At 51.5% G+C, this 25,975-nt stretch overlaps 12 protein-coding genes across 12 annotated transcripts; 6 read left to right on the top strand and 6 right to left on the bottom strand.

Annotated features, from left to right (window-relative positions):
• Window positions 1–403: 403 nt before the first annotated feature.
• VE01_05232 (uncharacterized protein) lies at window positions 404–1,562 on the bottom strand (the record flags this gene model as incomplete). Its single annotated transcript, XM_018274697.1, has 2 exons — window positions 404–445; window positions 498–1,562. 2 exons carry the CDS (start codon window positions 1,560–1,562, stop codon window positions 404–406), a joined length of 1,107 nt encoding a protein of 368 aa, XP_018129151.1.
• A 308-nt stretch (window positions 1,563–1,870) lies between these two features.
• VE01_05231 (uncharacterized protein) lies at window positions 1,871–3,420 on the top strand. The gene has a single exon (XM_018274696.2). The coding sequence runs from the start codon at window positions 2,391–2,393 to the stop codon at window positions 3,312–3,314; it is 924 nt and encodes a 307-aa protein (XP_018129148.1). The 5' UTR covers window positions 1,871–2,390; the 3' UTR covers window positions 3,315–3,420.
• A 211-nt stretch (window positions 3,421–3,631) lies between these two features.
• Window positions 3,632–6,069, bottom strand: VE01_05230 (uncharacterized protein; the record flags this gene model as incomplete). The annotated part of the gene is made up of 2 exons (XM_018274695.1): window positions 3,632–4,416; window positions 5,844–6,069. 2 exons carry the CDS (start codon window positions 6,067–6,069, stop codon window positions 3,632–3,634), a joined length of 1,011 nt encoding a protein of 336 aa, XP_018129149.1.
• Window positions 6,070–7,288: 1,219 nt separating this feature from the next.
• Window positions 7,289–9,129, top strand: VE01_05229 (uncharacterized protein). The gene is made up of 2 exons (XM_018274694.2): window positions 7,289–8,739; window positions 8,813–9,129. Exons 1-2 carry the CDS (start codon window positions 7,643–7,645, stop codon window positions 9,009–9,011), a joined length of 1,296 nt encoding a protein of 431 aa, XP_018129265.2. The 5' UTR covers window positions 7,289–7,642; the 3' UTR covers window positions 9,012–9,129.
• Window positions 9,027–11,073, bottom strand: VE01_05228 (uncharacterized protein). The gene is made up of 4 exons (XM_018274693.2): window positions 10,653–11,073; window positions 10,091–10,597; window positions 9,796–10,029; window positions 9,027–9,731 (listed from the first exon to the last, which is right to left on the bottom strand). Exons 1-4 carry the CDS (start codon window positions 10,991–10,993, stop codon window positions 9,182–9,184), a joined length of 1,632 nt encoding a protein of 543 aa, XP_018129264.1. The 5' UTR covers window positions 10,994–11,073; the 3' UTR covers window positions 9,027–9,181.
• A 580-nt stretch (window positions 11,074–11,653) lies between these two features.
• Window positions 11,654–13,124, top strand: VE01_05227 (uncharacterized protein). Its single transcript, XM_018274692.2, has 4 exons — window positions 11,654–11,756; window positions 11,809–12,102; window positions 12,160–12,950; window positions 13,009–13,124. Exons 1-3 carry the CDS (start codon window positions 11,713–11,715, stop codon window positions 12,803–12,805), a joined length of 984 nt encoding a protein of 327 aa, XP_018129269.1. The 5' UTR covers window positions 11,654–11,712; the 3' UTR covers window positions 12,806–12,950; window positions 13,009–13,124.
• VE01_05226 (uncharacterized protein) lies at window positions 12,712–13,844 on the bottom strand. The gene is made up of 2 exons (XM_018274691.2): window positions 13,207–13,844; window positions 12,712–13,150 (listed from the first exon to the last, which is right to left on the bottom strand). The coding sequence occupies exons 1-2, from the start codon at window positions 13,610–13,612 to the stop codon at window positions 12,972–12,974; spliced, it is 585 nt and encodes a 194-aa protein (XP_018129197.1). The 5' UTR covers window positions 13,613–13,844; the 3' UTR covers window positions 12,712–12,971.
• Window positions 13,845–13,983: 139 nt separating this feature from the next.
• Window positions 13,984–15,575, top strand: RAI1. The gene is made up of 6 exons (XM_018274690.2): window positions 13,984–14,397; window positions 14,462–14,489; window positions 14,541–14,548; window positions 14,596–14,699; window positions 14,763–14,933; window positions 15,022–15,575. The coding sequence occupies exons 1-6, from the start codon at window positions 14,042–14,044 to the stop codon at window positions 15,531–15,533; spliced, it is 1,179 nt and encodes a 392-aa protein (XP_018129266.1). The 5' UTR covers window positions 13,984–14,041; the 3' UTR covers window positions 15,534–15,575.
• A 126-nt stretch (window positions 15,576–15,701) lies between these two features.
• ERG3 (c-5 sterol desaturase) lies at window positions 15,702–17,597 on the bottom strand. Its single transcript, XM_018274689.2, has 2 exons — window positions 16,855–17,597; window positions 15,702–16,751 (listed from the first exon to the last, which is right to left on the bottom strand). Exons 1-2 carry the CDS (start codon window positions 17,109–17,111, stop codon window positions 15,965–15,967), a joined length of 1,044 nt encoding a protein of 347 aa, XP_018129218.1. The 5' UTR covers window positions 17,112–17,597; the 3' UTR covers window positions 15,702–15,964.
• A 1,258-nt stretch (window positions 17,598–18,855) lies between these two features.
• Window positions 18,856–21,905, top strand: TUP1 (general transcription repressor). The gene is made up of 4 exons (XM_018274688.2): window positions 18,856–19,678; window positions 19,758–19,839; window positions 19,891–21,211; window positions 21,268–21,905. The coding sequence occupies exons 1-4, from the start codon at window positions 19,546–19,548 to the stop codon at window positions 21,502–21,504; spliced, it is 1,773 nt and encodes a 590-aa protein (XP_018129268.1). The 5' UTR covers window positions 18,856–19,545; the 3' UTR covers window positions 21,505–21,905.
• A 312-nt stretch (window positions 21,906–22,217) lies between these two features.
• VE01_05222 (uncharacterized protein) lies at window positions 22,218–24,129 on the top strand. The gene is made up of 3 exons (XM_018274687.2): window positions 22,218–22,749; window positions 22,948–23,713; window positions 23,837–24,129. The coding sequence occupies exons 1-3, from the start codon at window positions 22,670–22,672 to the stop codon at window positions 24,122–24,124; spliced, it is 1,134 nt and encodes a 377-aa protein (XP_018129267.1). The 5' UTR covers window positions 22,218–22,669; the 3' UTR covers window positions 24,125–24,129.
• A 195-nt stretch (window positions 24,130–24,324) lies between these two features.
• Window positions 24,325–25,924, bottom strand: SNZ1 (vitamin B6 biosynthesis protein). The gene is made up of 2 exons (XM_018274686.2): window positions 25,262–25,924; window positions 24,325–25,168 (listed from the first exon to the last, which is right to left on the bottom strand). Exons 1-2 carry the CDS (start codon window positions 25,583–25,585, stop codon window positions 24,557–24,559), a joined length of 936 nt encoding a protein of 311 aa, XP_018129270.1. The 5' UTR covers window positions 25,586–25,924; the 3' UTR covers window positions 24,325–24,556.
• Between the last annotated feature and the right edge of the window lie 51 nt (window positions 25,925–25,975).

Below are 25,975 nucleotides of genomic sequence, written 5' to 3'. Positions count from 1 at the left end.
CAAGAGCTGAATAGGAGCTTGTGGCATTGTACTGTATGCTGTATTGCTTAATAGAGGAATTCTTTTGAATTTGATGGCTGTGAAATTGGTGTTTTGTGAGGTGTGAGGTGTGAGGTGTGAGGTGATGTGAGGGTTGTGGAAGGGGGGTGGATGGGTGGATATGGTAGTAAGGGGGGATACTGTCGGTAGCGGGTTTCTTCTCTTTGATACTTGGGTTACTCTAAATCTGAGCGTGGATCTGGGTGTCTGGCGCCGTATCTCTAGGTTATAGAGCTTGGGGAGTTCATCGGCGGTTCTATAGAGATTTGAACGGGCCTTATCAGTACAGTGCCTGGCGTTTGAGAACGGCATATGGGCTCTATATCCTGCTCTACAGCATTATTATGTGTACCAAGCTTCCACTCTACCCTTTTTCTTCTTTTGGTTCTCGGCATATATGTTTGACCTATACCATCGTTAATACTCAGGACCTTTTGTCCGTGGCAGCTGTGTAAAACGCATTCTTCTCTAGAGGTGAGACTAGTTCCCTTGATATCGGCATACACCTCATTAATCCACGCATCCCAATCCCAATCTACCCATTCGAAGAAATTGTAAGTGTCAACACAATGAAAAGGCGGTGCCGTACGAGTGACCCCCGGGAGTGGGTACTCCTTCTGGACGTTAGGGATGATGCGCGATATCCCGAAATCCACGATGACGGCTCTACAGCCTCGATCTAACGGATCCGGTGGGAATAGGATATTTCGCGGGTGCATATCTCCATTTATTACCTTGTGAGCATACACGGCGCGCTCGGAATCAACGATGGCCTTCATCATCTCTTGTCGCTCTGCCTGCTTGAAGCCCGATGGGCTCAGCTTATCCATTGACAGCCCCGGTACAATCTCCAGCAGAATCATCCTGACGTGGCGTGAAATTTTTCCATCGCCAGGGAGAGACATTGTGAATGACCCATAGTACTTTGGGATGATGTTTCCCTGCAGATCGGTAAGTTGTCTGTAGGCCGCGGTCTCTCTCCTGTAACAAAAATCGAGATACTGAAATATATTTGTATGGTAGTGAAGATAGTCGAAATAGAGGGGGTCATAAATCTTAGCCAGGAGGTCCACGTCGGTGGGAAGATCAAGGGTAGAGTTGAGAATGCGCACAGCTACCACCTGGGAATTGTTCGGGTCGCCAGCTTGCACCCAGTCGACTACTTTGAATTCCACCACGCCTGCTTCAGTCTTGCCCGGCCAGGGTGGATGCAATAGGCAGCGATGAAGCGGGTCAACAGTATGGCTCTCATGCTCCATACGCTCGTTGCCATAGTCAAACTCGTCGCCAGGAGTAATATCGTTGTCCGGCGGCTGCGGAGTATGCGGATGGGCTTTCAGACAACTGCCAATGGCGTACGGCAGCTCTGGTTTTTGAGTGTAGAAATTGAATGTAGCGAAATCCGAATCTATGATGCATTGCGGTAGGTATTTGCCATGGCGACGACCAACTTCCTCGTTGTCTAATACGAAGTACTTGAATCCGTCTTCCTGTTCGTGGATTGTTGCTCCATACCCGGGCATGATGGCGGCGAAAACTGATAGAGGGTGGGGAAACCCCACTAGAGACTTCCCTTACTAAAGACACAGAGACGGAAAATGACAGAAAGAAAATATTTACAATCAAGATAGGTGGTATACTTCTGTTTTTGTCAGCGGAATATGGCCATAGAGGTCTTTATTTACTTCGATGTTTAACTTCCATATATGGTTTGAATATAAATGACATCATGACAGGGGTAGGCTTATGTAATCGTTGTGTATCATAACTGCGAGGCGGAATATGCGGACACGGAAGTTCCGATCAGTGCTCTCACGACCGCAAGTTTTGACATGTTCCAACTTAGCTATGGGAATGAGCAAAGCTCGGTCAGAGGGCGGAGAGAGCACATTCACGCCTTCTCTCCACAGTGAAATCCCGCGAGATATGCCGTGTCTGTGTCGGTGTGAAGTTGCTTACAGACTTGCCACCATACCATTGATCTGTCAGAAGCGGATACCAGATATTGCGCCACCAGCCTCGCCGGGAAGGTGTCGTCAGTGAAGACTGCACTTAGTAATGTTGTAGTAATATCGTGAAGCACGTCAATTTAGTCACCTAATTTATTGAATGGATCGGGCATAGCTGTGCCGCAGGTACTCTCTGTGCTTCTCTTCCCGATCGGATCGGAATTCGGCTTCTATAGGAATTTGCGATCGAGTGTAAGTATATATATCCCATCGCATTACCGTTTCTCAAGATATTATCTCTCCAAACACAGAAGTATATTCCATCAAGTCACTTACAATTCATCTCCTCTACCTCTACCAAAGATTTATACCACTTCCACACTCTCACTTCTATCTCAAAATATGGCCCCAGTAAAGGTCATCAAAAACGTCGCCCTCGCCGGCGCAAGCGGTAACCTTGGCCCCGCCGTCCTCAAAGCCCTCTTATCCTCGAACCTCTTCTCTATCACTGTCCTCACGCGCCCCTCCTCTACGCACCAGTTTCCCTCCAATGTCACCGTCCTCCCAGTCGACTACTCGTCATCCGCCTCCCTAACCACGGCCCTCACCGGCCAAGACGCCGTCATTGTCCTCTTCGGCGCAGAGCAAGCGCCCCTCCAGCTCCCCCTCCTCGATGCCGCTATCGCCGCTGGCGTCACCCGTTTCATCCCCTCGGACTTTGGCTCCGACACGCACAACGAGAAAGTCAAGGGCCTTCCCGTCTACGCTAAGAAGATCGAGGTCCAGAATGCGGTTGCGGAGCGCGCGGCGAAGGGTCTGATTGAGTACACGCAGGTCATCAATGGGCCGTTCCTGGATTGGGGGTTTACGAACGGCTTCCTCGCTGACCTGGGGAAGAAGACGGTGCAGCTTATTGATGGCGGGGATACCGTGATCAGCGGGACGACGAGGGATCATATTGGTACGGCGGTGGTGGGCGTGTTGACGCATTTGGAGGAGACGAAGAATCGCGCGGTGTATGTGAAGAACTCCGATATCACGCAGAATGAGGCTGTTGAGATTGGGAAGAAGTTGGTGGGCAGGGAGGGGTGGGTCGAGACGCATGTGAAGAGTGCGGATTTGGAGGCGGAGGCTTGGGCGGATCTGAAGGCGCAGAAGTTTGATGGGGGGCTGTGGATTAAGTTTATTTATAAGGCGATCTTTGGGGATGGGTATGGAGGGAGTTATGAGGGGAAGGATAATGCACTGCTAGGAGTCCCTGCGTTCAGTAAGGAAGACCTGGAGAAGGCTATTAAGGCCGCGGTGGGAGAGAGTGCAGGCCAGTAGGTTTACACGCGGGCAGGTGTGAAACATGGGTTGCTATTGTCTTTCATAGTGGAAAGCTAGATGGATCACTGGAAATTAGACAGGCCTACAATTCACTTGAACGACTCTGATCAACTTCTAGTATTGAGTGACCGTTTTATGTGTTATGCTCTAGCTGTATCTAAAATTATACTCTTTTCCTCAATATATATTCCCATGTACTGTAGTCATGCCTGGTGGGTTCATTCCTTTCACCCCAAAAGAACCCTCAGATTTCAAGTCGGAAACTTAGTATGACCAATCCAACAGGTCTTTCATGAAAGGCGCAAACCACAGACTCATCTACCCGTCTGGCGTTCCGCATACGCCAAATTCTCCGCCTCAGCCCTCATCTCCTCCTTCCACTTCACCAACTGTTTCTCCGGCGTAACAAACACACCCAACACCATACCTCCAAACGCCGCGCCCAGCACAAACAAAACACACCAATACCACCGGGCCCTCAGCCCCCCAAACGCCACAGCCGCAGCCACCACACTCGCACCCCCAAGCCCCCAGTTCTCCACCCGCGCCTCAAAGTTAGGAGCAATATCCGCAACCCCGCCTAGAAAAACCCACGTCCCAAAACTACAAAGAGTAACAATCAACCATCCCACGACGACGAACAGCACAACATCTCCGTCATCATAGAACGTCCTGACACAGACTTCCCCGCTAGCGGTGCGCCAGACGCACCCAGGGCACGTGGTGGTGAGGGTGCGGTTCAGCTCCAAGATGAGGGCCGAGATGGTCTTGAGTGTTTTGCGAATGGCTTTTTGAGGGGTGCGAGGAGTTGAATGGGGAGTGAAACTCTCGAACCAGGTGCTTGCGGAAGGGAGAGGCTTGTAGGCGGGCCAGGGGGTGCGGCAGGGGAGGTCTTTGATGATGGCGAGGAAGATGAGGAGGGAGAGGAAGATGAGGAAGGCGCCGGTGAGGAGTTTGGAGTTTAGGCGTGGGTGGAGGTGTGTGTGAGGGTGAGGGTGAGGGTGAGGGTGTACGTTGTCTTGTGGGCAGTTGATGGTATCTGGTTCTGCCTCGAGGCATTTTGAAGGCAGTAGTTTGGAAGAGGTGAGTAGATGGTGTGCTGGTTCTGTTTATTTTTTCCTTTGGGTGATCGTACTCAGAAATCTTGCAGCTTAGAAAACTTTGGTACTCGGAAAGTGAGCTGTGCATTTGCCACTATATATAGTCAGTACGGCGTTTAAGATGGCGGAACTTCCAGAAGGAAATCGAAGTTCGTTTCGAGGAAGAAGACATTTTTCGGTCGAGAAGGGTGCTTCTTCGGCTACTGGCATGGAATGAAATCTCATGGTCTCATATGGACAAACAAAGATTCAGGAGACATCCACCGAGAAGAGACACCAGCAATCGCTCAGGGTCAGGGGCGAGTACTCAGTCACATATGAGAACTTGCCACCTACAAGTCCTGCTGATGACGGTATTGAACTATAAATACAACTGAGATGTATGAGAACCACTGCGTGCTTCCTCCACCCTGAAGTGCCCGAGATGAGGCACAAGGCTAAATAAAGGCAGACTGAAAAGCGTGACGCCCGTTTATCCCGATACCAGTTTGTCACCTTGAGCAGAACTGTTTGAAAACAATTAGATTACCAAAAATAAATACAGCTTCCGGACTGAGTGACTACTAGAGCGCAAGACAGACTCTAAGTTAAATGGTCCTTCAAGATAGTGCATATTTGGCAAAATAAGGAAGTGAGACATATATAATTTATTCTTGAATATGAATATTTATTTTTTAATGTAATTTTACAAATTTCCATATTTATTTCCATCCCCAAGTAACAATCTCACCGAAGAGCTATTATATAATAACTATATTTGTTCCGGCCCAACCAAAAGTAAGAGTAGAGTAGTTAATTGATATATAGCTATATACTATTACCTACTGTGTCTGCTCGTGCCCGCTTCCGCTTTGGCCTCTCAACTAAAGCTATTTCCGTACGAGTAGTAAGACCTGATAAATTGCCACAGTCGTGGTCATCGTTATGGCAGTGTACACTACACTCCTTTGCTTCCTTATAGCACCGGCACCGCTTTGTACTACACTGCCCCTTACATTGACACGATATTCCAACCCGTACGCTTGTAGAAGCCTCTCTAGCTGCAAGCCCTAGTGTTACTTGCTTTGTAGAAGTAGGAATAATGATATCAGACTATAGAGCTTGCTCTACAACTCCGAGTGATTTTGTAGGTATAAGGCGTTGTATAACACCTAAAGGTGTAAGAATGCGATACCTATGAGGGTAAGGCTCTTCTAGAATGCGTGCATATAACCTCTTATTATTAGTTGAGGTTCTATCCTCTTAAGGAACCTTTATAGAGACTATTGCTCCTATATTAAGTGCTGAATATCATGCTTCTTTGTATACTTCTGCACTATAGAAATCCTTGCTTGTTGAGTGGCTACTATAGCTCTCTCAATTACAGGATCTAGTGTAAGCTGAAGCTCAGTTCTAAGCTAAGCTGGAACTCGAGCCTAGGTCCCACGCCGAAGCTTAATTCCAATTTCTAGCTCAGAGTGTAAGCTCTCAATTGCGAGCTCAATTCCGAGTTCTGGCTCAGAGTAGGAGCTCTCAATTGCAAGCTCAATTCCGAGTTCTGGCTTAGAGTAGGAGCTCCTAATTCTAAGCTCAATTGAGAGCTCTAGCGCCTGGCAGAGCTGTGGGTCAATTAGAGCTTCGGGCTTAAGATCACTCTCAAATATCGGACCCATGGTTGGGTCTTCCTGCTTAACTCTAATTGACAGATCCTTCCGGGCCTGACTGTTAAGCCAGTCAATGTGTGAGCTCCGCTCTCGGAATAGAAGCTCAGCTGGCGCACACCCAATTGTAGAGTGGATTGGGTGTTCATAGCAAGCACTACTTTAAGTAGCCCATTCTTCCATTCTGTAGACCCGTGGTCCATTTTCCATGCCTAGAGCTTATTCTCAACAACTCCATTTGCCTGCTCAACTAGGCCTTACGTTTGTGGTGATCGTAGTGCTCCATTTACCACCTGTATTCCATACTTCTGTAGTAAGAGTAAGAGAGCCCCTTTAAATTCCTTCCCATTATTAGCCTGCATAATCTTTAGAGGTAGGAAAGCTGTAATGAATTGAGCAAAGCACTCTGCAATAGGCTCTGCGTGCTTGCTTTTCAATAGGTATAGCTGTGTATACTTTAAGAAGTGATCCTTTATATGAAGAATCCATTTATACTGCCCTAATAGCTCGTAGCGCATATCAATTAGGTTGATTTAAACTCTCTCCTACGCCCGTCTACTTATAATAGGAACTAATGGAGCTTTTGTAGTATTTAGTCTGTTTAAGGTGCAATTCTTACACCGTTTAAGTATAAACTCAACATCCTCTTGCTTTATTCTATAGAACTGTTGCTCTATAGTAGGCTACACCTTATTCTAGCCTACATGTAGGAGCTTAAGGTGTTCTTGTATGATAATATCAAACACCTCTTCTTTTAGAACTACAATTCTAGGGTGTAGATGCCGTATATCACCTTGCTTATATAGCTTATTATTAATAAGCATAAAGCTAGAGAGTGTGCGTGTCTTAAGGTTTGAGCTCTCTTTATTATATGGTATGTAGGCAGTAGGATTATCAAGTATTGTGTGCATTCGGTGCCATTTTTCGTGTGTAAATTGCTCACGGTTATAGTAGGTAGTACTACTACTCATATAGGCCTCAAAAGCAGTGCGCACATTATGTGGAAATGGATTGATCGAAGCAATAGTAGCCATAATTGCTATAGTTGTAGGTTGTAGGTTATAGATTTGAATTTTCTACGATACTATTCTACACTACTACGTTAGGTTGGGTTGGGTTGGGTTGGGCTCACGGTTGGGCCGGAACATATATGATTTTATATTGTTCTATAAATAGCCATGAAGTCAATTAGTGCCATGCAGCGTAGTGGGTGAGCGATGTCGCCTTCACAATTTTGATAATGCCCTGACAATAATCAGGCTGTCCCGCTCAGTTTCGGATGCGGAGCTGTGGTAGCTCTAGGCTAAACTGCGCCCTTCATCTCTTACCTGCATTGCATGCATGGCTTTCATTTTCCAACTGCATTCCACGATTTTCCATTTTCCAACTGCATTGCATGACTTTTGTTTTCGGCTTTCTCAGACACGTTACAATATCCATACGACACTGCCCTTCATACAGCCCTTCATACGAAAGTCGTTAAGATTTGCAACTTATTTCTACGCCCAGAAATGGGCCAAGGTGTTTTCATATAGATCGTCTTCCGACCGCCGTCTCGCATACAAAAAAAACCTCATCGACTGCCATGCCTTCCAAGGAGGATCCCATTATCATCGTGGGTGCTGGTGTGTTTGGTTTGACATTGGCGCGTGAGCTTTGCCAGCGGGGATACATTCGGGTTTCCGTCCTTGATCGCCATCCACCCCCCGTGCCAGACGGATCCAGTGTTGACCTTTCGCGCATCATCCGCTCCGACTATGCTGATGCGCAGTATATGAAAATGGCGGATGAGGCTGTAGCCGGCTGGAAATCCGAGTATTCGCGATATTACCATGAGAGTGGAATTCTCATTATCTCGGATGAGGGCGGGCATTCCTATCTGGAAAAAGCAAAAGAGCAGGTCCAGTCACAAGGCGGGAAAATCAATATCTTTGATAATGCGTCACGCATTCGAGACGCCCATTGCGAGTTCACAAGCGGGACGCTACGAAACTGTGAAGGATATCTGAACCCACGTGGCGGCTGGGCTGACAGCGCTGGAGCGGTGCGTCACCTAGCATCGCAGTGCTCGGCTTTAGGCGCCTCATTTGTTACTGGTATTCGCGGCTCAGTTGATTCTTTTGTTCTAGATGGCACGCGTGTTGTTGGCGTGAATGTAAAGGAAGGCCCTCCATTGCTCGCAGAGCATGTGGTTTTAGCCACAGGGGCATGGACATCTCGACTTATAGATATTACCTCAAATGCTGTCAGCACTGCTCAGCCTGTGGGCTTCACCCAACTCACTGCTGATGAAGCCGATATGCTTCGCAGAATGCCTATCGCTCTCGATCTTGCCAGTGGTTTCTTTGTCTTTCCTCCTACGCCAAGTTCGAATATTCTGAAATGTGCTCGGCATGGGTATGGCTATGAGACTCGCATCTCAATGACCACGCCTACAGGTGAGCAGCAACAGGTCTCAGCTCCAAGGCTTGATGGCGATGGTACTAGAGCTTTATTCTTGCCAGAGGATGCTGAAGTCTCACTTCGGGAAGGATTACGGCGTTTTTTCTCGTCATCAATCTCAGAGAGACCCTTTGTTAAGAAACACCTGTGTTGGTACACAGACACTCCCAAGGGTGACTTCATTGTTGATCATTATCCCCATCTCCAGAACCTCTTCTTGGCGACTGGCGGCAGCGGACAGTAAGCAACACTTTTGATCCGAATATGGTCTAGATTGCATGGTGCATGAATGGCGAACTAACATCTCTACCAGCGCATTTAAATTTCTACCTATTTTAGGAACCTACACCTGTGATGTGTTCGAAGGGTTAGCCCCACAGTCTCTCAGTCAGAAGTGGGCATGCAGAGCTGACGACACGGATGTCTTGATGCACGGCGATGGCAGTAGAGGAGGTCCGCCAAGACGGCACCTACAAGATTGGGAACAACTTGAATTTTTAGGCATATCATAACTCTATATAGTAGGTGGCTGAGCTAGATAAAAACGAAAAGCTAAGACAAAAATATATATTAAAACCAAAAACCAAAAAGCATATAACAGTAGTAGTAGAAACGAAAAGCTAAGATGAGAAATATAAAATTGAACAAGAAACAAAACGCTAAGAAAATGGCATAAAGGTAATTAGTCTTTTTTCACTCCGACTCTTCCCATCCGCCTTAGTCCAAATACTCCTATTACACACGCAAGTCCCATATACGCAAATGCCGCCCAGAAGCTGGCTCGATATCCAGCTAACAGGTCCTCCTCCCTACCTTTCCCCTGATCTCCCTTGCTATTTGTCACCGAAGTAGCAACCATCGCTAGCAATGTAAGTCCAAGACTGGCTCCAAACTGCGCGACGGTGCTAAACACGGCACCGGCAAGTGCTTGCGTGTGCGCTGGAAACCCCTCCGATACAGCCAGAAGGCCGATGGTAAACATTATGGCACAGGACAGCGGCGCGAGGAGCTGCGCGAAGAAGGCCGCATACCAGTAAGGCCACTGTGCAGATGTGACCGCCATGAGGAGTGGGGAGCCGGCGCTAAGGATCAGGGCGAGTAAAATGATGTGATATGGGCTTAAGCGGTGGATGAGGATGCCGGTTGAGAGTTGAGTGATAAAACCAACTATTAGAGAGGGCAAAATGCGCAAAGACGCTCCGAGGGCAGATGTGTGTTGGATTTCTTGGAAGCTTGGGGTGATTGTTATAATGTGAAACTTTCGGGGGAAGAGAAGTGAACAGGAGTGGAACATACAAGAGCGAACAGAAGACTTCCATTGAGTTGGCGAGAGCATTCGAGAACAAGACTGTGAGGCAGACGCTCGTAAAAACCGTATTTTTCCATAGCGAGTTCGGGATAAGGGCTGGGAGGTTGAGGCGTTCACGGCGAGCTTCCCAAAAGATGAAAGCTGGGACGAGACCAATGCTAATTAGCAATAGGACAATATTTGTAGGTTGGCGGATATTGGAGACGGCACCCGTTAGTGTCCTACATGATGGTGAGCACAGTGAATCGACCTAGATATACAATAAGACAGAGAGACACTAACGCGAGGATATAAGAGAAGAGCACTAGACATGTCGATGCCATTAATGCCCCAAGCCAGTCGATCTCCCTCTTGAGTTTGGTAAACACAGATCCAATAATCATTGCATCGCGCGGCAAAATCCATAAACTGGTTATGAAGAGCGCCAGGGAGAGGCCGCCACTTAAGTAGTATAAGAAACGCCAGCCCATTATGTCTAAGACCGCACCTTCGAGTACCAGACCGAGGGAAAAGCCAATCGGCTGGACGAACCCTAAACACGAGAAGCCAATGTTACGCTTCCGGCCACTAGGTGCCACCTTTGCAACAATAGCAACGGACGTGGGCAGACAGAGTGAAAGAGCAATGCCCTGCATCGCACGAAACATAATGAACTCAATACCAGTCCGGGCAAGACCACATGCAATGATAAAGATTCCAGTAAGCAAGCAGCCTGCTAGATTGATGCGCCTAGGTCCAACGACATCTGCGATGGAGCCTGCAAGGAGAAGGCAGGTACTGCTCGTTAAGCTGCCTATAGTTAGTCCTTAAAGCATCATTCAGCAGCTAGAACAAAGAGACTTACTAGTATACCGCGGATGGCCAGACCATTAGATGTTCTGGAAGGGAGAGTTCAGATGATATTCGTGGGAGACCAATCGTGATAAATCCGTTGGTCAAACTACTCAAGAAGTTGACGCCTGTGAGAACTGCGATTATGACAACAATGCGCCCTTGTTTCGGCCCTCCATCTTCTATGTCGAACGGTGCAGGTATAGGACTTTCTGGTACTAATTGCACGTTTTCTATAGAACGAGATCCTGCGTGCTCTGGGCTAGACACAGAAGGCAAGCTCACTGCTGGCGACGGTGACGGGCCATGACTCTTGGTTGGTAAAATCTCAACAGAGGACAAAAGGTCTAACATGATGACTTTGACAGAGACTATTATCCAACACGAAAAAAAAATGAAGCATGTACTGTAAAGTTGGACTCTATGTATCTAGGAAATCTCAACGGTGAGCTAATTCAAACTTCCCGCATGACTTGTACGTAAATGAACCCCTCATCAGTACTGGGGCCGGAGCCCAGAACTCCGGCTGGTGTAGGTCCGGCATATATGAAATACGTAGGGCCAGGAGGTAACTCGATAGTTCAGTTGAGTCTATTATACTATATATGGTTCTATATACTGTACGCTGAAACCCCGATTCCGCCTATGCCACTTTCGTGTTCCAAAGTGATAAATCGTTGTTCGATCTGCAATCACGTGCCTTTGTAAAATTTAATCACCGTTTTCTGCCCATTAACTTAACCGCTTGTGGTGTGATGTGGCACCTCACATGGCTCACATATGGCGGATCATGGAAAATAAGAGCAAGGCACCACCTGAACAAGGTACATAAGGTAATATGAAAAGAGCCTATAGTATAACCGTGAGGGTGATATCGTCGTCGGCCACCTTTGTTGGAGCAATCCTCTCAGCTACTACTCATATGATAATCGACCTCTAGTTGCATATATCACGTGCTGATAAGGAGTAAACGTCCCGCAATTGCAAGCTCCAAGCAAGTGCATGTTCATCAGACAACAGCCTCAGAACCATTGCGCAAAACAGCCTCACAATCCCTCCTAGCATCTTCCAATATGAGTTCCAAGATTGAGAAAATCATCACTCGGCTACAATCGAAGTATGCCATGCCTGTCTTTCCGTCAACTATAAACCCAACTAACGGTGACAAGGATTACTGAAGGCCAGTTCTACGAAGCTCAGCAGCAGACCCGCGTCGTTGCGTCTCGGTATATCAAGGCCAAGGACTGGCCCGCCGCCATTGATATTTTATATAATGTTGCCTCTTCACTCCTGAAGGCGGAGCAAGGCGGCTCAGGGGGTGACCTCAGCATCTTCCTCGTCGATGTCTACAAGCAAGCCGAGCTCGCGCCCGACGCAGCCAACAAGGGCAAGCTGCTCACTCTCCTACGACTCTTCGACCCAGAGGAGCCAACGAGGAAGAAGTTCATAACCGAGATGATTGGGTATGCCCAACCCCCTACCCCCCATCCCCATTGAAATCGCAAGCTAACACCACCCAGCTGGTCCGCCAAATTCGGCTCCTACCCCGCCGGCGAACCCGAACTCCACCACGTCACCGGCTCCCTCTACGCCTCCGAACACGACGTCTACGATGCAGAACGCCACCTCCTCCTCGGCACGAAAGACTCGCCTCCCCTCCTTGCAAACCTGGAGTACGACTGGTACGCCACCGACGACTCCCACACAGCCGCTACCTACGCCGCGCGCGCTGTCCTCCCCTACCTCCTCCTCGGCAACGTGCGCGACGCCTCCACCGCCCTCCAACTCTTCACCGCACGCCTCGCATCCTCGAACCCCTCCCTAGCCGTGCAGGACGTCAAGGCGTCAAAATCGGGGACAAAAGTCTACCCCTCCCTTCCTCTACTCAACTTCCTCACTCTCCTCGTGGCGGCGGTGGAGAAGGGCGCGGCGGATCTGTTTAGACAGTTGAAGATGCATTATGCGTTGCTTATCAAGGAGGCGACGGGGTGGGATGAGGCGCTGGAGAGTATTGCAGAGATGTACTTTGGGATTGCGAGGCCAAGACAGGGGAACCCGCTATTTGATATGATGGGGAGCATGTTTGGGGCGCCGCAGGCGCCGAAGAAACAGCCGAAGAGGGTAGGTGCGGCGTCCGGTGCGCCAGCGGCGGAGGGATTAGATTAGATGGTCGTGTAGAGATGATACCAATGCAACACGTTTAGAATGTCTGTATGCGCTGGTAGCTGAAGCTTGGTGGCTAGTAGCTGGGTATCTTCAAACGCCATGTCCCTTTTCCATTTTCCTATCCTTCCATCATTTTCAAACAGCAATCTATGAGCAGTTCCTCCCATCACCGCAATCCCACCTCCTCGCTCTCAGCCTCATACATCCAATCATCCTCCGCCAGCTGCGCGACCTTCCCCCTCAACACCCCCCGCACAGCCTCCAGTAGTTCTGCCGGCTCGCTCGGCGCCCGATTCCGATCCCGTAAATGATGCTTCACTGCATCTGCGACTCTCTGTCTTTCTTCTACACCAACAAATTAGCACTCTGCATTTTACCTCCCCTTCCCAGGAAAAACTCACTCTCCCCCCCTTCTCCCCCTTCCTCCTCCTCACCCCCCTCCTCCTCCCCCCTCCCCTCAAGCAACATCCCCACCGGATCCCCCACCTCAAACTCCCCACTCGCATCCCTCACCACTATCCCCCCTCCCCCTCCCCCCCCAGTAGATAAATCAAACCCCCCACCACTCCCCAACACCAACGTCGAACCACTCGTCACCGACGCGCTGGCCGATGTACTCCTCGACAACGCCGGCGGGGCGCGCACAGGATCCCCGCTGCGCGAGGTGGGCGGGCGCCGCGAGAGTTGTGCTTGGAAGAGGTTGCGCCGGACGGGGCGGGGGTCGGCGGCTGCGCCGGGGGCGGAGGTGGTGGGGGGGGTGGTGTGGGAGGGGTGGGAGTGGAGGCCGCGGGGGCGTTGGGAGGCCATTGGTGTGATGCGTGGGTGGTGGTGTGCGGAGATGGCGCGCAGTAGAGAAAGTAGTTTTGTGATGCCTGTGGATGGTGTATGGTATGGTGGTTGTGTCGCGGGTGGGATAGGATAGGTATATGTGTGTGTCTCTTTTTTTGATTCTATGGCGCAGCCATTTTAGGTGTCTTGAGGTGTTAGGGGATATTTCTGTTGTGGATGAAATATTATTGTTGTTCGAGATGAGGGGAGGGACAGACAGATGCACGATCGATAACGGCGGGATGTGGGGTCACTACCTGCAGCTCAAGCTCCTAGCGTCCGTTCCATCGACAAGGCTGTCCCGCCAGCCTCCTCACCTCTCTTCCCAATCCAGCTTTCGCAATCGCAATTCTCCCACTTTTTTTTGTACAACTCCCAATGTAACAACCTCCCATTCACCCTTTAACAATGGACACCCCCACAGCCACCCTCCCCATCCACCCCCCCCACAACTGGTCCGGCCCTAGCGCCCCCATGAAGCGCCCCAAAGAAATCGCCTGCTTCTCCTACACCCCCTCCCACGAATACCGCCCCGACGCCTCGGGATTGCGGTACTACTACCCCCCCCGGCTCGGCGCAGATCTGTGTAAGGGGTTTGAGACGTTTGAGAAGCTAGATGAGAGCCAGGATGACCATTTAGACAGTTTGTTGAAGACGATTGTGGGGGTGGAGAGGGAGAGGGGGGGGAAGGTGGAGGTGGATGTTGTGACGTGGAGGGGGATGATGACGAAGTTGTTGGCATGTCCTTTTGAGGATCGGGATGGGTGAGTGGTGTTCTGTGATGTGGGGGGAGGGGAAAGGCTGATTGTTGGTGCGTGTGGTGTGTAGGTTTGAGATGAATGCTACGTTTTACCAAGTTAGTAGTCCTTGATCTCTGTTGTTTGGGTGGTAGCTAACGATTATAAAGGGCACGATGTATGAACCACGACCTCTCGTTCTTATTCGAATTCTAACGCGCACAGATTCATTGAAGAAAACCACGAATACAAAGTCCAAAGACAAGCGCGACAGAGCAGGTTTCAAACAGCCCCCGGCCGACCAAGTCAAGACATGATGTCGTACTGGGGTATGCTTACCCCCCCTCTCCCATCTATCATCGAGAAACACAATACTCACCACCCACCCACAGGCTATAAATTCGAAACCCTCTCCCTCCTCCCCGACACCTGGGACGCCACGTCCCGCGAGTACATCGAAGGGCGGGAAGACCAAATCGTCAATAACGCCGCGCAATACTGTTCCGTGGTGCAAACCGGTATTGGCGACACCTCCCTCATCATCGGCGGAGAGGTAGACGCAAGTACGTCCCCCGCTCCTCCCCCCCTTCCCCTCCCTCACCTCCTTCCCCCCACCTCCAACCAGACACCTAAGCTAACCCCCCCTCCCAGTCTGGGATTCCAAACCCCCCCCCCCAACCAGCTCCACCAACTTCGTCGAACTAAAAACCTCACTCGACCCCAGCTCCCCCCGGGACCTCCAAACATTCGAGCGCAAACTCCTAAAATTCTGGCTCCAATCCTTCCTTTTAGGCGTCCCAAAGATAATCGTCGGATTCCGGTCTGCCAACGGAATACTCAGACGACTGGAGGAGTTGGAGACGGCTAAGATTCCGGGGATTGTGAAGAAGAGGGGGGGGTGGGATGGGAATGTTGCGGTGAATTTTGGGGCGGGGGTGCTGAGTTTCTTGAGAGAGACGGTGGTTAGTGAGGGGGTTTGGAGGATTAGGAGGAAGGAAAAGAGTGGGGTGGTTGAGTGTTGGAAGGTTGAGGAGGTGGGACATGGGGAGATTTTGTCGGAGGAATTCATTAATTGGAGGATTAAGCTTGCGTTGGGGCCGGAGGGGGAGGTGAACGGGGAGAGCGAGGCACCGAGCGAGGAGCAGGAGGGCGGGGAGGCGTAGGCATGGAGACAGGGAGGGAGGGTGGTGTATCAATATATTGGTAGTGAAGTTATCGGTATAAACGGTCTGTTTATATGATGTTGTGTATTCTTGTATATATATATATTCTTATAACCACGGGCGGTGTATCATTCATTATATCGGAAGTCAAGTTATCGGGATAAACGGTCTGTTTGTAAGAAGTTGCGAATACTATGTATATATATATATTTTATTACAACCAAAGCGGATGACTTTCCCATTTGTACAATTTTTCGTCATTTCATCTCCACCCATTACGTCTCGCGCACCGCGCATATAGACTTCCCTTCGCCCTCTTATTAAATATACAAAACGCCATCCGCACCACGACATCTATGTCACTCTCCACCACCATCATCTCTCCCGGACTCCATCCAGTCCCAGCAACCCCCTCCATCGTCGTCATCTCTTCAAATCTTCTTCTTCGTCTCTCCCCCGCCATAACTCCTATCATCTACCCCCTCCACCTCCCCCTGAATCCTCTCCATCTCCTTAACCTGCCTCTCCCACTCCTTAGCCCCCATCTTGCTCTCCTTCGAGAACAACTCCGGGTTCGGCTTCCTATAGCTCCCCCCCACGCGATCCCACAGCGTAAAGTACTGTCCGTAGTTATAGTTAAAGTACAAATGATGCATCGTATGACACGCCGCTCCATTAATCACCGGCGACTGCGTCACGAACTCCCCGTCGTGGATGAGGATCGTCCACATATTGATGAAGATGAACAGGCCCACATACGCGACCTTTTGAAGCGGGAAGATGAACGGGAACACATGGTACGGAATCGACTGCGCGAACCCATCGAGCGGGTGAAACGCATGCGACGCGAATGGCGTGGGCATAATCCACTTATGATGGGGTTTATGCAGCGTCTTATAGATGGCCGGGTGATGCAATCCGCGATGAATGAGATAAATAAAAAAATCCGTAAAGAAGAGAAACGCAGGGAACTGGAGGAAATTGTACCACGCCCCCGGCCCCTCGGCCGTGGTGTCGTAGAGCTTGGAGTAGCCGCGGCATTCGGCGACGAAGCAGGCGGCGGTCAAGAGGGACATGACGGGCATGGCGGTGTTGGCTTGGGTCATCTCGAGGCGGACTTGGTTTTTGAGGAATTTGGGGTGCGAGAAGGTCGCGTGGTCGAAGAGGAAGTAGTAGGATGCTGTGGCGACGATGAAGTAGAGGGCTAGGCCGAAGATCCTGGGGGAGGGGGTTAGCAGTTGCTGGCTGGCTGGGTGTGGTTTAGGGGGTGGTGGGGGATGAGGTTGAGGGTGGTGGAGGGTGGTGGAGGAGTGAAGCATACCAGGTAATCGCAAACAAAGAAATAAACTGCCTCCAAATATAATCACGCGGCCAAGCACTCATATACGCCGCCGCGCTCGGTGCGAAATTGAGATACGTGCTCGCGGGCTCATAGATCCACGTCGAAGCCAAAGTATCGAGAGTCTGGTTCTTCAGCCCGCTACCGGCGAGGTCGAAGGGCGCCGGGCCGGCGGGGAGGAGGTACGCGTATGCATAGTCGAGGGCGAAGGTGTCGACGACTTCGAGGACGATGTCCATGGCTGCTGCGGTGCCGGAAGCCGGAAGGTTGTTGGTTTTGAGGAAAGGAGAGCGCCGAGGCGGCTGGTGGATGGCGGATCAGTAGAGGAACGCCAACCCAATGGGTCTTCTTAAAAGAAAATAGGATGCCGGAGTGCTGTCTTCGTGTGTAGTGAAGATGGTGGTCTTTTGTCGGTGGTGATGGAGGAAGGAAGAGGAGGTGGAAGGAGAGAGGGGGGGAGGGCCTGGTTAATATGAAAGATTGTTGTACGAATACGGAATCGGATTGAGATGACCCCCTGTCGCGTCGAGTGGAGTGGAGTGTGTGTCCCTCGTTTTTTGGTTATCTAATCAATCGATCTCTGGGATTTTTCGTACTCGGGTTGGGAGGTGGCGTGACTTGATGAGGGAGAGGGTAGGGGTGGGTAGACGGGAATGGATAGCCGGTCACGTGTGGGATATTAGGATATGGGGAGATATTTTAGTAGGGGTGTCTGTCACGTGAATGAGTCCAAGATATGTCGTTAATCGTAGTCTATTATAGTCAGGTGGCACTGCTAGAAGTCCGTTAGTCCACCTTTGTCAGTAAAGCAACCCAGCCACCCTTACATAAGCCCTGAGTAATTCATGCGTGACATACATACCCACCGCCGGACGTCTGTACACAAACAAACAAACACAAACACACACACACACACACGGAACCAACCTTGACCCCTGCATCTCACTGTACACGGCCCTAACACCCAACCCGGCCTAGCCTCCTCAAGCAAAACTAGCTTTGCATACAGTATTACAGTATGCTCCGACGCCCCCAGGCTAGTACGAATATAGTACACACCACCAACGCCCCCCCCTCGGACCCACTTACTCCCCTCGCACACGTCCTTTTTTTTTTGCCTTTTTTCCCTTTTCCCTTCCGCTGGTTGTGGGTTAGGGGAGTTTAGAGCAGAAGATGGGTGTAAATGTATGTAACTTCCACCATCCTTGTCGGTACGGGTGGTACGGGGGGGTAGTGTATGGTGTACCTTCACAGTTTTTGCCTGGGGAGGGAAAACGGGGGTCAAACGGCGGGTAGAGGGAGGGATGTGTTGTGTGTGTATTCTACTGCTATACTATTTTCTATACAGTACCACACACGTACAACACGCAGTGCGGAGTACAGTAGTATAATAGTAGAGTAGCAGAGATCGTATAGTATTGTTACTGTTGGTATGCACGGTGCACCACCCACAACCATGAAAGTTACTACTACACCAGTCGGCGGTACTGCTCCTAATAACTAACACCCATACTAACACGTACAGTATGCTAACGCCCATACTAACACCCATGCCGATATACTCCCGTAATACTGCCATCGTACTCATACTGTAAATTGTACTGTGTTATGGCACTCTATCCTATATTTACTATTACTGTATTTACTGTAGTTAGACCATGTACTCCTACTCCTTGTACCACAAAACCCAACATCTATAGTAGACTGTTATTAGGTCGTCCTGGGTCTTGCTAGTAGTGCTAGTAGTGGTAGAGTCGTCCTTTCGTCCTGGGTCCTAGTGGTACTCCTCCTACTACTCCTACTACTCCTACTACTCCTACTACTCCTACTACTCCCACTACTCTCACTACTCTCACTACTCCCTCCCACTACTCCCACTCCCACTCGTAACTCCCCCTAACTCCCACTAGCCCATTCAGTCCTAGCGTGCGCCCGCTCCCACAACCCACACCCACCTTCCCACACCCCCCCCAGTCCCGTAATTGTTAGTCTCTCTTTCTCCGTCTCTCTCTTCCCTCCCTCCCTCGCTCTGCACACTAAGAGTATCTTGGGTCTGTCCGTTTCTAAACCTCTTCTCTCTCTCTCTCCACCTTTCTCAACTCTTCCAAACTACCCCAACAACTTACTCCATCTCACTTCACTACTCTCTCGTCCGCTTCCATCACCAAAAAAGCTTGCGCCCGATTATATCAGGCCTCACTCAAACATCTCCCATCACTCATCTGTGTTTCGCCCGTGGGGGCTTAGTTTAGCTGCGGTTGCTGTGTTGTCGCGAGGCAACGCTTGAGACCGCGCGAGTTCTCAGCCTCATTCCACCCACTGTTGTGACGTCCGCGTTTGACTCCACACCCGACCACATCACACTCTGTCGCCGACCCTGAACACTCAATCGACATCTCCACCAAAGGTTAAAAGTCGCCTTTTAACTTTCGATACTTCTGTGTTTGGCGCGCTATCACCGGCTCACCAGAAATCACGCTTCCGTCCACACCTCTCCTGATCGCCTTTCGCCTTCCGCAACAAACTCCCATCTACATGCGATAGCGACAGCACCACCTGCCACGAAACATCCAGCGCCGTCATCTCGACGTCGTTCACACCACACTCAACAGTTCGATAACTAGCCTCCAGCTTCCAACAGCCCTGGGGTGAAGCCTTTCGACGATAATCATAATGTCAGGAATGTATAATGCGCATCGGGGAATGGGCCCTGCGCCTGGAAACCCGCGCTTGAATGAGCTCCTCGATCAGGTTCGCGCCGAGTTTGAGACTCAGGCGAGAGCGAGTGGAGAGTATGAACACTCCAGTAAGTTTTTATCAAAAGTCGCGCGCGCGCGCGCGACTGATCCTGCCTTTGAAATGGCGCTGACCATACCTCCCCTCAGTCGGGCAGCAGTTACAGGAGATGCAAATGGTCCGCGAAAAAGTCTATCAAATGGAACAGACCCACATGGCCTTAAAACAGAAGTAAGTTGCTTGATCGCGTCCAGACAAATTTTGTGTATTGACAGCGCCTAGGTACGACGAAGAGATCGCTCGCCTGCACAGAGAACTTGAAGCCCGCGGCGGTCCTTCCGTGTCAAGAACTGGCGGACCACCCCAACACGTTGGGCCAACTCAGGCACCACCGCCTTCAATCGGCCATGGCCCAAGCAACCTTTTCGGAGGCATCATGGCCGGCCAAGGCCAAGCTGGCCCAGGCCTCCCACCTCAGCCCACACCACAGGACCAGGGACCTCCACAACACCAGATGCCACAGCCACCAGGACTCCAACAAGGTCCTCCGCCACCCGCACAAGGTCCATTCCAGCCAGCTGGCCAGTATGGTCCTCCCCCGGTGCAAAATGGCTACCCCTCCCAGGGTCCTCCACCTGCGTCACCAGGAACGATCGCCAAGCGTGGCCCAGCCAGAGGCCCCGGTGCCCCAGCGACGCCAAACCTTGGACCCCAGCATCACGAGCAGAGACCAGGTCCCATCCCAGGGCCGTCTTACAACTCGCACATTGCTAATGTCGGAAATGCACTGGCAGAGCTGGACCTCGAGCGCCTCCCAGACCACCAGAAGAAGGTCGAGTCGGATTGGTTCGCCATCTTCAACCCTCAGGTTCCAAGGGTTCTTGACGTTGATCTGCTCCACACTCTGCAGCACGAGAGCGTCGTCTGCTGCGTTCGCTTCAGCCACGATGGCAAGTATGTAGCCACTGGCTGCAACAGATCCGCTCAAATCTTCGATGTCCACAGCGGACAGAAGGTCTGCGTTCTTCAGGACGATTCAGCCGACTCGGCTGGAGACTTGTACATCAGAAGTGTCTGCTTCAGCCCCGACGGCAAGTACCTCGCGACAGGTGCCGAGGACAAGCTGATCCGCGTTTGGGACATTGCCTCGCGCAAGATCCGCAACACATTCGCCGGTCACGAGCAGGACATCTACTCCCTCGACTTCGCCAAGGATGGCCGCACCATCGCATCCGGAAGTGGTGACCGTACCGTCCGCCTGTGGGATATCGAGACCGGCAACCACATCATGTCTCTCAGCATTGAGGATGGTGTTACTACTGTTGCTATCTCCCCTGATACCCGCTACGTCGCTGCTGGATCCCTCGACAAGAGCGTCAGGGTCTGGGATATCGCCACTGGATATCTCGTCGAGCGCCTCGAGGGTCCGGATGGACACAAGGATTCCGTCTACTCGGTCGCTTTCGCGCCTAATGGCAAGGATCTCGTCTCTGGTTCTTTGGACAGGACCATCAAGATGTGGGAGCTGATGGCCCCACGTGGAGGACACCCCAACACCGGACCAAAGGGTGGAAGGTGCATCAAGACCTACGAGGGACACAAGGTAAGAAATATCACCATTCAGCTTCTTTATTGTATATATATGCTAACATTCTCTAGGACTTCGTCCTCAGTGTCGCCCTCACCCCAGACGGAGCCTGGGTCCTCTCCGGCTCCAAGGACCGCGGCGTCCAATTCTGGGACCCCCGCACCGGCAGCACCCAGCTCATGCTTCAGGGCCACAAGAACTCGGTCATCTCCGTCGCGCCCAGCCCCGCCCCGGGCGGCTTCTTTGCCACCGGCTCCGGCGACATGCGCGCGCGCATCTGGTGCTACAAGAACATCGCGCCGCAGTAGATGTAGGTCTCCACGAACTTTTGTCAAGCAAACAAGTGTGGTTCAGGACTGGCTGCTGAGGCGGGGGCGGAGGAACAAGGTCGGACGAACGAAGCTTTGGATGACTTTGAGAAATACGATGCTATGTACGGACAGTGTGGTGTTGAGTTTTTATTATTTTTTGTTTCGCGGAGTACAATGGGTTTTCTGGGTGCTTTGGTTCCGGGGGGGGCAAGTCGTCGTCGGTCGTCGGTCGGTCGGTCGGTTGGTAGGAGGATGGGGAGAAGGAGAGGATAGAGAGTTTGAGTACGATGTTGATGTTGATGTGTTGGAGTGAGGATGAAAGGGGGGGGCGACGACATCGTGTTTTTTTTTATTGAATGCAAATGCAGATGCATCCGGCATTACCGCTACAGTGGGGGGAGGGGGGGGTTAAAGCCACCTCTGGAATTTTGGGGGAGGGGAAGGGGGAGGGGGAGGAAGGGCATTGAGGGGGAAAGGGTTGAGGGGAGCAAAGAGTTAAATTAAAATTCATGATCAGGCCGCTACTGTAGAGAAATATGAGATTCTATTCTTCCTTTGGATTTGAATTGTATGTATACGTGTGGGGTAGATAAAGTGATAAAAGGAGACAAAGTTATAAAGTCAACAGGACGCTGAAGAGGAACTGCAACCATCTCCTCACGTGACCCCTTATCTTCTTCCTCCCCCAAAAACCTGATAAGTTCGCGTAGCTTCGCTTGGCTTCCAGCATTTTCGGAGGAAGACGACCCAAGAAAGCCCAGACGTCACCGGTGCGTGGTGCACGGCACGGGATTCTTGAAATAGCGGGGGAAGGGTGGTTATCTGACAGGCCACCCGCCCGCAACCAAGGTATAATATACCTCCTCCCATATATAAATCGGGCAGCAATTGAAAGCAACCACCATCACGCATGACGATTTTTTTTTTGCTGTGAGATTTACACGCACAACCATTGACTCACTCTTTTATACATCCTCTTCTGCGCTCTTTGACGAATCGCTAGAAGGGAGAGATTTGTTTAGAGAAAGAACATTCGCTGTTGCGTTTCTCAGTTTGGGGGACTTATCGATTACGTACGGACGGGCTAGGTTGACGACCACGAACGACCCTTTGAGACCCTGACGAAGGGATAGACAAACGCGCAGGATCGGAAATCGAGAAGATGGTGGCGGAGACGAAGTTGTACTCGGCGCTGGGGATTAAGCCTGAGGCGACGCAGGATGAGATTAAGAAGGCGTATCGGTAGGTCGTCATGAGTTACCCCTCCTCCTCCCCCTCCATCACCATCAGCACTTCCAGCCTCAACCTCAACTCCCAAAAAACCACCCCATTCTCAACTCCCGAACTACCCCATTCCCAACCCCTCTCCCGCCGTCAACCCCTCCCTTCTCCCCAGCACAAAACAAACAGACGACACACAAGCTAACCATCCCGCAACAGCAAATCAGCAATGAAACACCACCCCGACAAAAACCCAAACAACCCCCAAGCCTCGGAGAAATTCAAAGAAGTCTCCCAAGCCTACGAAATCCTCTCCGACCCCGAAAAGCGCAAGACCTACGACCAATACGGTCTCGAGTTCCTTCTCCGCGGCGGTCCTCCACCGCCAGAGCCGGGCGAGGGTCCTCAGTATGCTGGTGCGGGCGCGGGTGGCATGCCCGGCGGTTTCGGCGGGATGGGTGGAATGCCCGGAGGGGGAGGGGCGAGGACTTTCCATTTTTCGACTGGGGGAGGCGGAGGGGCGGGAGGTGGCGCATTCCATTTTAATAATCCGCAGAGTATTTTTGAGGAGTTTCTGCGACAGAGTGGCGGGGGAGGTATGGGCGGCGGGGGAGGAGGGATGGAAGGAATGGACGACCTCTTCGGTAGTTCCTTCGGCGGCCCCAGCGGCGGGGGCGGCATGCCACGCACACGCACCAAACCCGGCAGCGGCCCGCAAGCCGCGCGCCGCCAGGCTGTCGAGCCCGAAGTCACGGTCGTCGAGCGACCGTTGCCGATATCCCTCGAGGATCTGTTTAAGGGGACGCATAAGAAGATGAAGTTCCAGCAGAAGACGTTTGATGCGGACGGGAAGAGAACGACGAAGGATAGGATTTTGGAGATGGATATTAAGCCCGGGTTGAAGAAGGGGAGTAAGATTAAGTTTCAGGGGGTGGGGGATCAGGAGGAGGGGGGGAGGCAGGATTTGCATTTTATTGTTGAGGAGGTGAGCGAGACTTCCCATTTTCTTGCTTCTCTTTTTTTATTTTTTCTTCCCTTCCCTTCCCATTCTCATATTCCATTCCATTGTACTACGTATAGAACACAGCAGCTAACGGACTGAAACCAGAAAAACCACCCCCTCTTCACCCGCGAAGGCGACGACATAGTCCTCCCCCTCGAACTCGACCTCAAAGAAGCCCTCACAGGCTGGAAACGCACCGTCACCACCATCGACGGCAAGAACCTCGTCATCGACAAAGGCGGCCCGACGCAGCCGGGTAGCAACGATACGTACCCTGATCTGGGGATGCCGAAGAAGGGGGGCGGGAGGGGGAACTTCGTGGTCAGATATAATGTTAAATTTCCGGGAACGTTGACGGGGGAGCAGAAGAAGAAGTTGAAGGAGATTTTGTAGGTGTGGTGAGGGGATGGGGGAGGGGGAGGGGGCGTTTGTGTGTGTGTTTTTTGGTTGGAGGTATTTGTCGGGGAGTGGTTGGTATGTTTGTATATAGACGCATTATGAACATCAATGAAACAGTTAGTTATTTTACAAAATTTAACCATAACACACTTGGTCGGGTGACTGCTGGGGTCAACCTCAACTCAAAACGACCATCTGATAATACAATCTTCAACCAGGCATACAGAAAGGAAAACATGAACCCAGGCAGCCAGCTCGTTGAGTATATACGACCTATTCTATTCAAACATTATAGTCACTCAACGCTTCTATTTCTGAAAATGCAAGGATCTGCAACTATAGGGATGACCTCCTTTTTAACACCTGTCTCATTTTCCAATCCACATGCCTGCCTGCCTGCCTGCCAACCCACCCACCATAACTTCTCTACCACCCCCTTCCAGCCATCTTCTCGCTCTCGGGCATCTTATCAACATTAATCCCCACCATCGCCTCACCCAAATCCTCACTGATCTCCGCCAAGATCTTCGCATCCTTAAAGTGCGTAACCGCCTGCACAATAGCCTTCGCCCTCTTCGCCGCATCCCCCGACTTGAAGATACCCGACCCGACAAACACACCATCACAACCCAACTGCATCATCAGCGCCGCATCCGCCGGTGTCGCCACACCTCCCGCCGCAAAGTTAACCACAGGCAGACGACCCAACTTAGCCGTCTCCTTAAGCAGCTCAAACGGCGCAGCAATCTCCTTCGCCAGAACACGCAGCTCGGTATCCGACATGCGCGAGGCGTGCGCGATCTCCGCGTTGACGGTGCGCATGTGGCGGACGGCCTCGACGACGTCACCGGTGCCGGCCTCGCCCTTGGTGCGGATCATGGCTGCGCCCTCGCTGATGCGGCGGAGGGCTTCGCCCAGGTTGCGGCACCCGCACACGAAGGGGACGGTGAAGGGGTGCTTCTCGACGTGGTGGGCGTGGTCGGCGGGGGTGAGGACTTCGGACTCGTCGATGTAGTCGACGCCGATGGCTTCGAGGATCTGGAAAGGTGCGGGGTTAGCGGGGTATGGTCGGTGGCATGGTGGGGTGAGGGGAGCGACGGGGAGTGAAGGGGGGGGCTAATGGGAGCGTACCTGACACTCAACGAAGTGACCGATGCGCGCCTTGGCCATGACGGGGATGGTGACAGCGGCCATGATCTCCTTGATCATCTTCGGGTCCGACATGCGGGCCACGCCGCCCTCGACGCGGATATCGGCGGGGACACGCTCGAGCGCCATGACGGCGCAGGCGCCGGCCTCCTCGGCGATGCGAGCTTGCGCGGCGTCGACGACGTCCATGATCACGCCGCCTTGCAACATACGGGCTAGGCCGGTCTTAACGGTGAAGGAGTCGGTGGGGGAGCCATTGGCGCCGTTGGTGGCAGTGGCGCCGAGGACGGGGAGTTCAGTTGCCATTGTTGCGTGTGTTTGTGTGTGTGTGAGTGAGTATGTACAGAGGATTGTTTTTGAAGGGAGAGTTGAAGGGGAGTTTTGTGAGAAGATGAATTGCGGGATATGACACTTTTTTGAGAGGAGGGTAGGTGGATGAGTAAAGTGGGTGGAAAGGTAGTGGTTGTGCGGGGTTAAAGAGTCAGAAGTTGAAGCGGACTTTTTCTTAGTGGGATAGTTTGGGATAGTGGGACAACTCCGATAAAGGAAAGTACAAGCACGATAACGCAACGGCGGGTAGAGTGTAGAGGTAGCATGTGGTATGTGGGTAAGTCAGCAAAAAACGCAGGCACGGGACAGGTTTCCGGGGTCCGATCTCCGAAATTTATTGGAGTGACCCGAAAATTAATTGGCACG

Source organism: Pseudogymnoascus verrucosus (assembly GCF_001662655.1).
Source record: "Pseudogymnoascus verrucosus strain UAMH 10579 unplaced genomic scaffold scaffold_30, whole genome shotgun sequence".
Classification (NCBI taxonomy): Eukaryota; Fungi; Ascomycota; class Leotiomycetes; order Thelebolales; family Thelebolaceae; genus Pseudogymnoascus; species Pseudogymnoascus verrucosus.
Note: the sequence above shows the minus strand (reverse complement) of the source record. Positions and strands in the feature narration are given on the sequence as shown.

Coding starts and splice junctions, on each gene's coding strand:
- VE01_05231 (XM_018274696.2), top strand. CDS start 2,391: ATGGCCCCAGTAAAGGTCATCAAAAACGTCGCCCTCGCCGGCGCAAGC.
- VE01_05229 (XM_018274694.2), top strand. CDS start 7,643: ATGCCTTCCAAGGAGGATCCCATTATCATCGTGGGTGCTGGTGTGTTT. Junction 8,740..8,812: donor GCGACTGGCGGCAGCGGACA/GTAAGCAACACT, acceptor CATCTCTACCAG/CGCATTTAAATTTCTACCTA.
- VE01_05228 (XM_018274693.2), bottom strand. CDS start 10,993: ATGTTAGACCTTTTGTCCTCTGTTGAGATTTTACCAACCAAGAGTCAT. Junction 10,598..10,652: donor TGGCCATCCGCGGTATACTA/GTAAGTCTCTTT, acceptor AACTATAGGCAG/CTTAACGAGCAGTACCTGCC. Junction 9,732..9,795: donor GAAGTCTTCTGTTCGCTCTT/GTATGTTCCACT, acceptor AATCACCCCAAG/CTTCCAAGAAATCCAACACA.
- VE01_05227 (XM_018274692.2), top strand. CDS start 11,713: ATGAGTTCCAAGATTGAGAAAATCATCACTCGGCTACAATCGAA. Junction 11,757..11,808: donor ATCACTCGGCTACAATCGAA/GTATGCCATGCC, acceptor AACGGTGACAAG/GATTACTGAAGGCCAGTTCT. Junction 12,103..12,159: donor TTCATAACCGAGATGATTGG/GTATGCCCAACC, acceptor AACACCACCCAG/CTGGTCCGCCAAATTCGGCT.
- VE01_05226 (XM_018274691.2), bottom strand. CDS start 13,612: ATGGCCTCCCAACGCCCCCGCGGCCTCCACTCCCACCCCTCCCACACC. Junction 13,151..13,206: donor AGGGGGAGAAGGGGGGGAGA/GTGAGTTTTTCC, acceptor TTGTTGGTGTAG/AAGAAAGACAGAGAGTCGCA.
- RAI1 (XM_018274690.2), top strand. CDS start 14,042: ATGGACACCCCCACAGCCACCCTCCCCATCCACCCCCCCCACAACTGG. Junction 14,700..14,762: donor AGACATGATGTCGTACTGGG/GTATGCTTACCC, acceptor ACCCACCCACAG/GCTATAAATTCGAAACCCTC. Junction 14,934..15,021: donor CGGCGGAGAGGTAGACGCAA/GTACGTCCCCCG, acceptor CCCCCCTCCCAG/TCTGGGATTCCAAACCCCCC.
- ERG3 (XM_018274689.2), bottom strand. CDS start 17,111: ATGGACATCGTCCTCGAAGTCGTCGACACCTTCGCCCTCGACTATGCA. Junction 16,752..16,854: donor TCTTTGTTTGCGATTACCTG/GTATGCTTCACT, acceptor CCCCTCCCCCAG/GATCTTCGGCCTAGCCCTCT.
- TUP1 (XM_018274688.2), top strand. CDS start 19,546: ATGTCAGGAATGTATAATGCGCATCGGGGAATGGGCCCTGCGCCTGGA. Junction 19,840..19,890: donor CACATGGCCTTAAAACAGAA/GTAAGTTGCTTG, acceptor GACAGCGCCTAG/GTACGACGAAGAGATCGCTC. Junction 21,212..21,267: donor AGACCTACGAGGGACACAAG/GTAAGAAATATC, acceptor AACATTCTCTAG/GACTTCGTCCTCAGTGTCGC.
- VE01_05222 (XM_018274687.2), top strand. CDS start 22,670: ATGGTGGCGGAGACGAAGTTGTACTCGGCGCTGGGGATTAAGCCTGAG. Junction 22,750..22,947: donor GAGATTAAGAAGGCGTATCG/GTAGGTCGTCAT, acceptor ATCCCGCAACAG/CAAATCAGCAATGAAACACC. Junction 23,714..23,836: donor TGCATTTTATTGTTGAGGAG/GTGAGCGAGACT, acceptor GACTGAAACCAG/AAAAACCACCCCCTCTTCAC.
- SNZ1 (XM_018274686.2), bottom strand. CDS start 25,585: ATGGCAACTGAACTCCCCGTCCTCGGCGCCACTGCCACCAACGGCGCC. Junction 25,169..25,261: donor GTCACTTCGTTGAGTGTCAG/GTACGCTCCCAT, acceptor GCACCTTTCCAG/ATCCTCGAAGCCATCGGCGT.